Source organism: Schistocerca nitens, chromosome 1 (genome assembly GCF_023898315.1).
Source record: "Schistocerca nitens isolate TAMUIC-IGC-003100 chromosome 1, iqSchNite1.1, whole genome shotgun sequence".
In the NCBI taxonomy this organism is placed as follows: domain Eukaryota; kingdom Metazoa; phylum Arthropoda; class Insecta; order Orthoptera; family Acrididae; genus Schistocerca; species Schistocerca nitens.
In genome coordinates this window covers 147,285,886-147,301,130 of record NC_064614.1, presented here as the reverse complement: position 1 = coordinate 147,301,130, position 15,245 = coordinate 147,285,886, and the positions used below count along the sequence as shown (strand labels likewise).

Here is a 15,245-nt window from a genome sequence, read left to right as displayed (position 1 = left end):
TATAACAAAGATTAACTGAAAATTTGAAAATTACACTTAATAACTGTAACAACAATTCTCCTTTCAGAAGAACAAAACTAGCAATTAAAATTCTTCATTCAGAAGAAGAATAATTATTATTACAAAATGTAAATTAACAGCTTTATAACAATGATTAACTGAAAATTAAATTTTAGTAATTGTAAAAACAATAAAGACCAGTTTACAAGGCTATTCTAACAATAATAATTTAAAAAGAATCACAAAAAAGCTGAAGAAACAAAGTTCATCGTCATATTCAGCTCCACCACAAATCTAATGGAACTTAAAGAAATATTTGTGGAAATTCCACTGCTGTCAATTTACTATGTATTTGTAACTATGACTTATTATCCAGACAGCATGAGAAAGAAAAGGAGGGTGGCAGAGACTGACACAGCCATGGGTCATTACAAAAACAAGAACAACAACAAAGGGAGGAAAAACTCACAATTATTAGCATTCGAGAATTAAAATCTGAAGCCATTTCTAGTTATTAAAATTTCACATAAAACTAGCATCTGACTTGGAGCATCAAATGGCACTGACTGTACATATGACTGTTGAGACTGACATTTATTAACACCCTGCAGCAAATTAAACTTACAAAATACAGTACAAAAGCATAACAAAACTATGATACATTTATTATTTGGTGTTCATACAACTTGTCTTCCAAAAAGACAAAGCATTCTTTTACCCCTGCTTCCTCACATTTATGCCCAATAATTTGACAGTTGCATTACTCATAATTCCAGCTTTACCAATACATTAATCAACTAAGTAACAAAATCCATTATTGTTTGTATCATCAATACTGCTAGTCATAATACAAGTTGCACATTATGGAAATGAAAGAGGATTTCATATGATACAGTACCTCCTGAGGTGAATTGACATACACCAGGCAATGGTGTGAACTACTATTCTCTATGAAGGATGCTGATTGCTGTGTATCACTAACACTGGGAACTATGTACCACTATCACCTGAAGCGTGCTGGGGCCGCAACAAAGTATAGCAGCGTTGGCACACACGAACTGGCTTCAGGATACGAAGTTTCGATATTTCTGATTCGAAACGACTACACCTGAAGTTTGCAATAAATTACAACAAAGAATTAAACTTTTGAAACCATAATTAGTGTATATAAGCTATTACTTATGATAATATTATACTACAGAATGTTAGAAATTTAAGGTCATGCCTGCATACATCATGCTAACCTCCCTTTTGATAGGTCACTACGAAAGTGACGGAAGTAACAATGATAAAATTATTTAATTGGATAAATAGATTTTTTTATTTATCCAATTAAATAATTTTATCAATAATTGATTGTTTTAGAAGTAACAATGAGTCTCACAAAACACTGACTCAACATGTATTTAGACTCACAACAACAAAATAAGTTTCATCATTCAGAGACCCTCAGTATCTTGACAGGGTAACATAATTATCAATAAAAAATGAAGTAAATGCTGTTATGTACTTAGAATGCTCAAAAATACCTACAGCAAAGAAACAGTGATGAGTGCCTATTCTGCATTTGTGTACAGTCTACAGCGATATAGTTTCTTATTTTTGGGTATTTAAAGCCTAGTAGAACACTCCTTTACTATTAAAAAATGAGCAATAAGAATTATAAAAGGTGTTACACATAGGAAGTCCTGTAGGGAAATATTGAAAGAACTGGAAGTTATGACTCTTCCATCTATATATGTGTATGAAAGTATATGCCCTTTGAAATCCCATCCCCGGTTCTTTCTTTCTTTTTTTTTTTTTTCTTTTTAAACAGAGATTACCATGACTGTGAACTAGACACAGAACTGACTTTCATAGAGAAGTACATAAGAAAGTCTAGTATCACAAAAGTGCAATGTATGAGTATCATCCCAAAATCTGTTTTAATGCCCTTCCCTTAAAAATTAATATATATATATATATATATATATATATATATATATATATATATATATATATATATATAGAAAGATGATGAGACTTACCAAACAAAAGCGCTGGCAGGTCGATAGACACACAAAAAAACACAAACACACACACAAAATTCTAGCTTTCGCAACCAACGGTTGCTTCGTCAGGAAAGAGGGAAGGAGAGGGAAAGATGAAAGGATGTGGGTTTTAAGGGAGAGGGTAAGGAGTCATTCCAATCCCGGGAGCGGAAAGACTTACCTTAGGGGGAAAAAAGGACAGGTATACACTCGCACACACACACATATCCATCCACACATACAGACACAAGCAGACATATTTAAAGACAAAGAGTTTGGGCAGAGATGTCAGTCGAGGTGGAAGAGTAGAGGCAAAGAAGTTGTTGAGACAGAGGTGAGGTATGAGTGGCGGCAACTTGAAATTAGCGGAGATTGAGGCCTGGCGGATAACGAGAAGAGAGGATATACTGAAGGGCAAGTTCCCATCTCCGGAGTTCGGATTGGTTGGTGTTGGTGGGAAGTATCCAGATAACTCGGACGGTGTAACACTGTGCCAAGATGTGCTGGCTGTGCACCAAGGCGTGTTTAGCCACAGGGTGATCCTCATTACCAACAAACACTGTCTGCCTGTGTCCATTCATGCGAATGGACAGTTTGTTGCTGGTCATTCCCACATAGAATGCATCACAGTGTAGGCAGGTCAGTTGGTAAATCACGTGGGTGCTTTCACACGTGGCTCTGCCTTTGATCGTGTACACCTTCCGGGTTACAGGACTGGAGTAGGTGGTGGTGGGAGGGTGCATGGGACAGGTTTTGCACCGGGGGCGGTTACAAGGATAGGAGCCAGAGGGTAGGGAAGGTGGTTTGGGGATTTCATCCCTATGAAATCCCCAAACCACCTTCCCTACCCTCTGGCTCCTATCCTTGTAACCGCCCCCGGTGCAAAACCTGTCCCATGCACCCTCCCACCACCACCTACTCCAGTCCTGTAACCCGGAAGGTGTACACGATCAAAGGCAGAGCCACGTGTGAAAGCACCCACGTGATTTACCAACTGACCTGCCTACACTGTGATGCATTCTATGTGGGAATGACCAGCAACAAACTGTCCATTCGCATGAATGGACACAGGCAGACAGTGTTTGTTGGTAATGAGGATCACCCTGTGGCTAAACACGCCTTGGTGCACAGCCAGCACATCTTGGCACAGTGTTACACCGTCCGAGTTATCTGGATACTTCCCACCAACACCAACCAATCCGAACTCCGGAGATGGGAACTTGCCCTTCAGTATATCCTCTCTTCTCGTTATCCGCCAGGCCTCAATCTCCGCTAATTTCAAGTTGCCGCCACTCATACCTCACCTCTGTCTCAACAACTTCTTTGCCTCTACTCTTCCACCTCGACTGACATCTCTGCCCAAACTCTTTGTCTTTAAATATGTCTGCTTGTGTCTGTATGTGTGGATGGATATGTGTGTGTGTGCGAGTGTATACCTGTCCTTTTTTCCCCCTAAGGTAAGTCTTTCCGCTCCCGGGATTGGAATGACTCCTTACCCTCTCCCTTAAAACCCACATCCTTTCATCTTTCCCTCTCCTTCCCTCTTTCCTGACGAAGCAACCGTTGGTTGCGAAAGCTAGAATTTTGTGTGTGTGTTTGTGTTTTTTTGTGTGTCTATCGACCTGCCAGCGCTTTTGTTTGGTAAGTCTCATCATCTTTCTTTTTAGATATATTTTTTCCACGTGGAATGTTTCCCTCTGTTATATTTATATATATATATATATATATATATATATATATATATATATATATATATATATATATATATATATATATATATATATAAAAGCTGCACATTTTTAAAAACAAGCTTAAGAAAATGCTTATAAGTGAAAGCTTTTACAGTGTTGAAGAGTACATGAATTTTATGAGTTCGAGAGCAACCATAACTCAAGTTAAATGTAGTCATGTGTCACTGGATGTAGTATAAATGTAGATTTTATTGGTTTATGTACTTGGTTATCTGAATGATCTGCATATTTATCTGCATGATTTGCTTCTGTTTATGTATTTAATTAACAGTATGATTTGTATGCAGACATTATTACTTAAAGTTTTTTATATCAACATATGACAAGTCCTAATCACAGAATTTAAGGAGACAACCATTCAACTAGATTACAAATGCAAACTTTATGATCATTTTTGAATGTAGTACGATGGTAAAGAGAAGAGCAAACTGAATGAAAGAATATATATTCCATTTAACTATTTAATATATTCATACGGAGAAAACTTCACCTACTGGACAAAACAACTAGCAGACTATTCAAGATATTCTGAGAAGAATGTTGTGTTACTGAACTTGGACTGTAATCACTCAGCATTTTTACACAAAGAACAAAAAAGCCTTCCTCTCATGTGGACAAGTTATGCAAACATATATAACAACTTGTCTGTTGCTTAGCTACTGAAAGCACAGAATCAGGTATGCCTGGAACTGTACGAATGAAGATGACACAGATCCTCAGCAGTGTGATTTATCAGTGTCTGAGGAGCCACTGGAAGGACAGAAGCTGGCCAATCACAAGAGTGGTACAACCAATGCCACTGAATTGTCTCGAGGCGTAATTTTATGATGTGGACACTCACTTTCAAACAACAAGAGGTATACAGACAAGATTAGGGCAAGACTGTCAGTGAACAAGAACAGCCAGAGAAAAATTAGCTCATGTTCGCAGCCCACTGTAATAGGTGGCACACAATGATGACATGCAGAGTATCAAAATAAAATGTTTGCACTTGTGTTTGTGAAGGCATGAAGCACATTAGGCCATAAGATTATTGGCCTATATTGACTGTTCCATAATGGCACCAGGGAACTGCCTGAAGCCACTGGGCACGAAACTGTTGTGGATAATACAAATCAAAACATAGGATGAAGCTTAACAACCAATACATTCACCCATCCAGATGTACGAGACAACCAAGTATCGTAGTGGTGTTCCGACTGGGTGGACATGAATTAACATTGGACAATACAAAGATCTTAACATCTACTAATTAGGCAACAAAACATAACAATATTTATCCATTTAGGTAATATTATTTTCAGTACAGGAATACGAACTACTGAAAAACATTTTGCACCACGTGCATATTTGCAAACTTCTTAGGGGGCAAATTCAAGGGGAACAGAGAATGAAAGAATAAGTTTATCAAACATACAAAATAAAAAAAAAAACACTTTACTTTGAAATAAAACAAAACATAAAGCAACATAAAGGCACTCTGTTTGAAAGGGGGTATCTTTCCTTGTCTACCAAATCAAAGTCTGCTGCTAGAGAACTTTTAATCCTGTGCTGCTACATCTCAGTGCACTGTGACATGCTTTCACCTACTTGACATGTATCTCAAATGTAGTAAGAATAAAACAAAGAGCTGTATTTACTGGATTTATACATATGTGACTGGTTGCAATTTTACAAGAGACCAGCTTCAGGGCTCTGAGCATAACAAACATGTAATTTCGCATAACAAACCTGTAATTTCTCATACTGTACAAAATATGACCTGTGAATATCTGCAGTTACTTTCAAAAAATCATATATTTACTAAATTAGACTGAACCAATTCCAGTTACATAAGTGCATGTCACATAATATTAGGTCGGTGCACAAGTTTGTAGCATTTTTCCATAAGTTTAATAAACACAACAGACACACATAAAAGAGACGACAGTCATCAGTAATAACTTCTCTTTCACTATTTACAACAGTCTGCCAACATTTTTGCAATTCCACAACTGTGGAAATCACAGTTTCAATGTGAAGAATTCTTTGAGCAATGTTTGAAGCACATTTTCATCCAGAAAGGAAGGTCCTTGAAGGTTGTTCAATAGAGAGCAGAAAAGGTGAAAATCAGATGGCGCAATATCAGGTGAATAAGGTGGGTGCAATATCAGGTGAATAAGGTGGCTGCAAAATGACTTCCCAACGCAACTCCTATATTGTGTTTTTTGTCAGTGTAGCAGAATATAGGTGGGCATTATCATAGGGTAGCATTACATTCATGCAGTCTTGCTGGTTGTTACTCCGGGAGTGAATCTGAAAGACATCTCAGTTGTTGACAATAACTATCATCAGTGATGGTTACATCTCAGGGAAGCAATTCGTAATACACCACACCGTCGCTGTTCCAGCAGATTTATAACATTATCTTTTGTGGATGCATGGCGGTCTTTGTATGGGGAGTTGCTGCTTTATTTTGGCTCAGCCATTCCTTTCTTTATTTATATTGGCATAAAGACATCATATCTCACCACCTGTGATAATATAGGATAGGAATGGTCGGTGTTGTTGTTGAGCAAGCAAAGAAGCACATATGGCCACCCGCTGAGTTTTGTGGTTTTGGCTTAGAGCATGTGGTATCCATACACCTTATCTTTGAACCTGTTTCATTGCATGCAAATGTTGCACAATGGTGAAATGATCACAGTTCATCACATATGCCAGTTCTTGCATACACTGACTGGGATCATTGTAGATTGAGGTGTTTAAATGCTCGTCATCAAACCCTGAAGGTCTTCCTAAATGTGGAGAGTCACTAATGCCAAAACAATCCTACTTAAAATGAGAAAACCATTTTCCTACTGTGCTCTATCCAATGGGATTTTCACCATACATGGCACAATTTTGTTTTTGGCTACCTCTGCCACTGTCACCCCTCTAATGAAAAACAAAAGAATATGTCGGAAATGTTACGGTTTCTCCACTTGGAACTCCATTTCCTGGCATCCACATCTCCACTCACTATCTCCAAATCACAAAATGACAATATGTAAACTTAGACAGCAACAGCGAACTACAAATAAAACGTGTCAATCGATAAATAAACTCACAGTAAGTGGAACACCAATATGCAAAACAAAAATGCTAAAAACTTATGAACCAACCTAATAATTATGATACAAGACACTGTCTATACAACACACTACAAATTTCAGGTGGTCCCTGACAAGCCAAACTCATAGCATGTCGGGAGGTACTGGGAGCAGTTCCATTCAGCTCATTCCTGCATCCTGTAGATAGGTATTCAGAGACTGATGTCATGCGCCCATGCATTATTGTCTCAGAAGATGAACTCATGATCAAAATGTCCAGTGAGGACTGGACAATAAGTTGGAAGATCGTGTCCTAGTAAGGTACATCCCTTAAATTCCCTTTGATATCAATGAGAGCTGTCTGTTACCACACACGGTAAAGACTCAAAACATGACTGAGCCAGCTCCCTGCTCAACCTGTGGTACTGTGTGCCTGAAATACACACTCCCTTTATCCCTTTATCCATATTCTTTTATGATGATCGTCAGGCGTCTGACAAATCTACCACTTGTCGGTGAAGAAAACCGGACACCATTTATTCACGTTCCGTGCCCCCCTCCTTCATGCACCACAATGATGGGATGTTTGAACTGTTGTTTACAATGGATAACTATATGCCACATTGATGTTGTGGAGATGGGTGCATACTGTCTGGGCCAAGAAGGACCTCCTAGTTGACTCCAAAGAGGTGTACCTATGAGCCATAATTTGTAGGTAGGGGAGTTGTTGAATGAGGGTAACCACTAGAAAGTGATGGGACTCTTCAACTTCTCCCTGTGTCATTCATGACAAAATAGTTCACAGGTGAATGGCTCGATGTCAGTGTCCAATGGGCACGATATTTCAGCAAGCAACCAGGTTGCCATTGTCAGACGCACTGACAAAATGCCTGCTTTGGAGCTGGTGTGAGGCTTCTATCTCGACTCTCCCTTTGACCTGCCACTCTGTCTGCAGTCCTTGCCCATGGATAGGTCTGCCAGCTCGTTCCGTCCGCTGTGTGGCCCAGGAATGTGTGCCATTACTAAGGACGTAGCAACTATCACAGTCAATCAGCTGTTCTGTTGCTTGAATCCCAACAGATTCTTTAACACTGTCCCAGATGTTTGATGACTGTGTCAGCACCTTGTTGCGGTTGTAATCCACTCTGTGTAATTCAGATAGACGGTGTTCTGTGATTGCCAACTTGTTAGGCTACTTCAGTAGTGTGTGCCATTGGTGTTCAAGGCAGTGAACTTTGAAAGCACATATCGTGAATCGAGTGGCAAGTCGGAGGATGGTAGGGAGGGGAGGGGGGAGAGAAAAGCTGCACAGCAGCTTTTAGGCAGGCAGCCCATCAGACAATGGCAACACTGTCTCATGGTAAAATATTGTGCCCGTAGACACTGACACCCAACTATGGGTGGTTTCGACCATCTTATGTCTCACAGTAATACGTGAATGTTCAAATGATGGTGCTGTATGCCGTCTGGCAGGTAACAGCTTGTGGTGACAAACCTCCTAATTGTAAAGTAACAATCTGTGCACACTCCAGACACACTGATGGACTGTGCGCTGCACACAAGTCATCCACACTGTACCATTCAAACTGAAGACATCACGTGTTTACTGAACTGGACTGTACTGAGAAAGCAGGATTAATTTTACCTCCATTGCACAGGTGGCTAAGCATAGCTATTTCCTATGGTCAAAAGAGCATTGGGAACTAAGTTTTTGATTAAAAAAACTGAAAACTATGTGAGCCACAAACATGATGCAAAAAAGATTTTAGAAAATTTTATAGACGAAAGCTATTCAGAAAGTAGATTACATTTTTGCCTACAGCAACAATCGGCTGTGCTACAGTGACCTTGTCACTGTCTGAGCATCTGTCCATTCAGTCGGCATCCAGCTGTGCATCTGCTTCCAGAAATGAAGACCTGGCTCGCAGCACAGCACTTCGACAATAATGCGAACCGTGGGAGAGTGTTACTAACCCACTGAAGTCTCAAGTTGGAGACTTTCATAATGATGAAATTTCAAAGCTTCTTTGCTCTTATGATAAGTACCTGAATTTGTGTGTAGACTACATTGAATAGTAGTATTTAATTGCCACTTTCAAAATGAGGATAAAACATAATAATTTTTCCTACACCTGTTTAGTACTGAAATGTAATCTATTTTCTGGACAGCTCTCGTACATTAGCACAAGTATTGGTTTTTACAATGAACTGTGAAAGATTCTAAAATGGCAATGGAAATAACACACACCTCAACTAACACAGTTATTGAGACAGAAAATCTGCAAGGAAATGAGGAAATTTATCACAATATAAGAAAATCTCACAATGATACCTGGAGCAGTAGAGTCCTCCGCAACTACGGCAATGGTGACGGCGCTCGTAGAGTGTGAAGCGCACTCCGCAGCCTGCACAAGTGTCTGTCCCTTCGTCCTTGACCCAGTGATCAGCTACTGTCCGCCCCGGCTGATCAGACACACTCCAAGAAAACACTCTACCTCGTGCATCCCCCACGAACACAGCACGGTGATCTCGTGACACCGCGAGAGCCGTCACTGATGCAGGTTCTGCGTTGTCCTTGCGATCGTAGGCTGTGTGCATTGTTAACTTACTGCGGAACACTAGCTGCCTCTGCCAGCGGAAACCTACGATATATAAACAACATAGCTCAAATATAGGAATGTATAGGACAGCCAATTACAAATATTAATTTGTTACCTTCAATACATGCTAAAACAAACCCAAACCCAAAAATTTAAATCTTATCAAATTCCAAGACACTTGCCCATCCATTAATATATATCCGATCTATAATATGAATTAATATAACAATTTTATTATTATGTAATAGGATAGTATTTATAAGGGAACTTTTCAGAACTGGCGAATGATGCATAAATGTGGAATACATGTCATAGATGCTAATGAATGCATTACATACAGTCAATAATTGTTAAAAACTGCAAATGATGCTGTTCATTTGTTGTTTTATAGTTTGTGTTCATGATAAGAATGATTTTTTAGGACAGTTGAGTTTTTGGTTACGAATCGACAATGTGTGTTGACCAGTGAAGTACAGTCATCTAATTGGCACGAGGGAAGCATTTTCTTTGGGGTAAATTGGTTGCATGCTGTTGTGATCAGTAGTTCAGCTACAAATAATGTTATTTTCACATTTTAGTTACCCTAAGTTTCAGAGGGAAAAGGCAAAACCATTACTTACTGCAGTAACATTTAATCTAGGTAAAGGATGATGTTTGGGAAAAACAGTGATCATCAGTTGACTGTAAAGTAAACTAGGTCTAGAGCAGTTTGTTCAGTAATTGTTCCATTCATTATCTGGAATTGGTAGCTGTCTATAGGCTGCACAGTGTCCAACGAGTTCAACCGCCACTTTCTTTATTTTTTTTTTTTTTTTTAGCTATGTGGTGGTAGGTTGTCTAGAGTGGTGGAATAGATTAAATTGTATTTTGATAAAGAAATGGAAGCTACTGTTAATATTTTTCATATAGTTAGAGATGTTGTATGAAGCCAGTGGTACTAAGCCCCACATACAGACAGTTTTGGTTACTGATTTGGGAGTTCATGTTTTAGAACTGTAGGAAGCAAGGAACAGCATTATTTTCTGCTTAAAGAATGGGCTGCTTTGAATATCCATGTTTATTGTAACCTGTCTATTTTGTTGTGGTGAGCTGCCAAAATTTGAGGTGGAAGAGATTTGCTTCATTGAGTAGTAAGTAAGTTGAATGTGGCAGTGGCAACTAGCCTTTTCTTTTCTTTTTTTCCTCAGAAAGACCAAAGGTAGTTTGATTCAGAGAACACTTTAGTACTAGAAGATTGCAAATGTATGCAAGGAATGACAGAATAAAAATGCATATTTTTCAGCATAAAAAAAATCAAAAAGCGTGTTATGTAACAACCATCTGTCCAGGTAAGCTACAGAAATGACAACAGCTTCAAAAAGAAAGAGGAAAGCCTCAAGGTGAATGGATCCTTGATTCCCTTGCTGCAACGAATGACAGTTGCAGATAACAAGGTGAGAACCACAGTGGTAATGACCTCGGAAATACCTCAGACGTTGGCATCAGAGAAAAGCACTTGAAGTAGCCCTGAAGAAATGGATTATAAATTTTGCCAGCCATATATATATATGACCTGACAGATAGGGTGAGCAGCAATTTATAGCTGTTTGCTGTGGTGTACAGGAAGATGTTGTCGTCTAGTGGCTGTACGAGTAGTCTATAAGATGACTTGGACAGAATTTCTAGTTGGTGTGGTGAACAGCAGCTTGCTCCAAATGTAGAAAAACGTAAGTTAATGTGGATAATACAAAATTGTTAAGGCTTTCGTGGCCACTTGTTAACAAACTGCCTATTGGCTTCTGTCTCGGGTTCTTCGGCCGACGTTCATCTAATGATTTTTCTGACGTTTCGCCAGCACGAGTGGCTGGCATTGTCAAAGCTTCACCCTCCATTGCCGGTGGTGAACTGGAGGCGAGCTCGCGGCCGCAGACTATATGTACCTGGCGCGCCAACGTCCGAGGGCTTCTCCGCGGTCATTTCCGGTGCGGTTCTCCTCTTGCTACCTGCGACGGTCGTTCGCTGCAGTACGGGAAGCCAGGATCCGTTTACCTTAAGGCTTTCCTCTTTCTTGTTGAAACTGTTCGCGTGGTTTTGGATTTCTACAGCTTCTCTGAACAAGCGCGTGTGATAGTGCTTCTCTACAGCCAGAACTTCCGTGTCGGCGAATTTTATTACGTGGTCGGTCTCATTCAGTGCGTGCTCTGCCACGGCCGATTTCTCCACCTGCCCCAACCTGCAATGTCGCTTATGCTCTTTGATCCTGGTGTTAATGGATCGTCCAGTCATTCCGACATAAACTTTTCCGCATGTGCAAGGTATACGGTATATTCCCGACATTGCAAGTGGGTCTCTTTTCTCCTTCGCCGATCTAAGACACTCTTTGATCTTCCTTGTCGGTTTGAAAATCGTCTTTACGCCGTGTTTGCGCAATATACGGCCGATTCTGTCCGTCACTCTGGGAATGTATGGCAGAAAGGCTGTACCCGACATTTCATTTTCTGGTTCTTTACTTCGCCGAGTGTTTAGCTCTGTTACACTTCTAATGTAATTTGTGGAGTACCCATTGCTCCTCAGAACAGTTTCCAGGTGTTGCATTTCTCGTTTGAGGTGTTGAGGCTCACATATTCGTCCTGCTCTCGTTACGAACGTACTAATCATGCCTCTTTTCTGGCTCGGGTGGTGGTTTGACAGTTTGTGCAGGTATCGGTCTGTGTGTGTCGGTTTTCGATACACGCTGTGTCCCAGGTTTTCGCCGTCCCTTGTGACCAGCACATCTAGAAATGGCAGTTTCCTGTCCTTTTCTACCTCCATGGTAAATGTTATGTTGGCATGGAGGCTGTTCAAGTGTCTTAGGAATTCACCGAGCTGTTCTTCACCATACTTTCGTGGTGTGGAGCCATGGTGAAGAACAGCTCGGTGAATTCCTAAGACACTTGAACAGCCTCCATGCCAACATAACATTTACCATGGAGGTAGAAAAGGACAGGAAACTGCCATTTCTAGATGTGCTGGTCACAAGGGACGGCGAAAACCTGGGACACAGCGTGTATCGAAAACCGACACACACGGACCGATACCCGCACAAACTGTCAAACCACCACCCGAGCCAGAAAAGAGGCATGATTAGTACGCTCGTAACGAGAGCAGGACGAATATGTGAGCCTCAACACCTCAAACGAGAAATGCAACACCTGGAAACTGTTCTGAGGAGCAATGGGTACTCCACAAATTACATTAGAAGTGTAACAGAGCTAAACACTCGGCGAAGTAAAGAACCAGAAAATGAAATGTCGGGTACGGCCTTTCTGCCATACATTCCCAGAGTGACGGACAGAATCGGCCGTATATTGCGCAAACACGGCGTAAAGACGATTTTCAAACCGACAAGGAAGATCAAAGAGTGTCTTAGATCGGCGAAGGAGAAAAGAGACCCACTTGCAATGTCGGGAATATACCGTATACCTTGCACATGCGGAAAAGTTTATGTCGGAATGACTGGACGATCCATTAACACCAGGATCAAAGAGCATAAGCGACATTGCAGGTTGGGGCAGGTGGAGAAATCGGCCGTGGCAGAGCACGCACTGAATGAGACCGACCACGTAATAAAATTCGCCGACACGGAAGTTCTGGCTGTAGAGAAGCACTATCACACGCGCTTGTTCAGAGAAGCTGTAGAAATCCAAAACCACGCGAACAGTTTCAACAAGAAAGAGGAAAGCCTTAAGGTAAACGGATCCTGGCTTCCCATACTGCAGCGAACGACCGTCGCAGGTAGCAAGAGGAGAACCGCACCGGAAATGACCGCGGAGAAGCCCTCGGACGTTGGCGCGCCAGGTACATATAGTCTGCGGCCGCGAGCTCGCCTCCAGTTCACCACCGGCAATGGAGGGTGAAGCTTTGACAATGCCAGCCACTCGTGCTGGCGAAACGTCAGAAAAATCATTAGATGAACGTCGGCCGAAGAACCTGAGACAGAAGCCAATAGGCAGTTTGTTAATGTGGATAAGTGGGAAAAAGAACAACTTGAAACAGTCACATCAGTAAAATATCAGTGCATAATTTTACAAAGTGACACGAAATAAAATGAGCATATCAGGTTGGTAGAGGGAAAGATTAATGCTCGACTTCATTTCTTTGGGAGAATTTTGGGTAAATGTGGCTCATCCATAAAGGAGACTGTGTATAGAATGGTAGTACTACACATTCTTGAATACTGTTTGAGTAATTGGGATACCCACCATGTCGAATTAAAAGAAGACATTGAAGAAATTCAGAGGCATGCACCTAACAGGCTCAATCAGCAGGCAAGTGTTATGGAGACACCGCTCTTTTTGCAAGGCACTATTGCAGAAATTTAGAGAACTGGGATGTGAGGCCAATTGCAGAACAACTCCACTGCAGCCAACATACATTTCACAACATAAGGGCCACAAAGATAAGACGCGAGAAATTAAGGCTCATACAGAGGCATATGGACAATCTCCTCTCTCTCTCTCTCTCTCTCTCTCTCTCTCTCTCTCTCTCTATTTGCAAGTGGAACAGGGATGGAAATGACAAGTAGTAGTACAAGGTATCCTCAAATGTAGATGTCGATGTAGATGTAGGAATAATCTGTGGTCACTAGTTAGAATCCAGTGTGCCATCATCAATGGAGGGGGAATCTTTGACAACACTAGCCATTCGTGCTGGCGAAATGCCAGAAAAATCACTAAACAAATGTTGGCCAAAGAACCGGAGGCAGAGACTGTAGACAACATGCAGTTTGTCGATATGTGAGCAAAAAAGCCTCAATAATTTTGACATTTGGTTTGTTAGGCTGACCTGCAGCATACATTTTATTAGGTATAATATATATTTCTGAATATGATTCATTCTCTGAAACAAGCTTACTGAACGTTGACTGCTATAGCATAACATCTAATTACTGTGGATAAGACACAGAAGACACAGAAAAAGCAATTTGTTGCTACTATCAATAAGTGATTAAAAACACACTGATATTCATAGGTTCTTCAGTAACCTAGCATACACGCCCAAGCACTGCATCTTACTGCAGTCATTTGTTCTCACCTTTAACTCGGCAGTTGTACTGTGTGAAATATTCTGAATCATTCGACATTTGCTGCACAATGAGATCAAGAAGTTGCAAGCAGGTACTGCATTTTCCATCTCAGGTTTTTCAAAAATTGTGGCACACTTTTGCGGTAAACTGGGTTTCAGTGCTTGTTACATATTCTCATACATACAATAGTACTGAGTGGTATTGAGACATTCAAAGCATGTATGGTAGGTTTTCTCAGTGCTGTACGAATTACTCTGCATTTCTGTTTGGTATTGAGTGTGAAACACACATGCCAGCTGTTCATGCTCTGTTAGAATGGTTGCCTTTGAAGAGGATGTTATTGAACACATTAAAGAGGAACCATCCTCCAGCATTCTCAAATTGGTGCAAGTGTTGGGCACTCTTCATGCTAACTAGAGATGCACACCCGTACCAGTTTGGTAGGAGTATTCACAGTGCTGCATACTATAGCTCCAATTCTTGACCTTGGTGCTATTTAATATGCTAACTTATGTAACACTTATATTTTTGCAAACGAAAGTACACATGCATAATTGGTTAGAAGTAACACAGGTTCAGTATGAATGTAAGGGTCAACATAATTTGTAATCAGATCATTAGGAAATTTCTAATCCAACCAGACTAACATAACTAATTTACCCAATTTTTCTCAGATATGTTCTTCCTGCTCTGTTGGATGAGGTGCCACTACGAGTTTGTCAGATAAATGGGTGCAAAATGCAGGAGCT

General features: G+C 40.6%; 1 protein-coding gene across 1 annotated transcript in view; it reads right to left on the bottom strand.

Moving 5' to 3' along the window:
* Positions 1-202: 202 nt before the first annotated feature.
* The window catches only part of LOC126243507 (WD repeat and FYVE domain-containing protein 3), a 324,242-nt gene continuing 309,199 nt past the window's right edge, over positions 203-15,245 (bottom strand). The window contains exons 54-55 of the mRNA XM_049948168.1: positions 9,185-9,494; positions 203-1,108 (exon numbers count right to left, since the gene is read on the bottom strand). Of these exons, the coding sequence (XP_049804125.1) occupies positions 991-1,108; positions 9,185-9,494 (428 nt within the window). The 3' untranslated portion in view covers positions 203-990. The remainder of the gene's footprint in view (positions 1,109-9,184; positions 9,495-15,245) is intronic.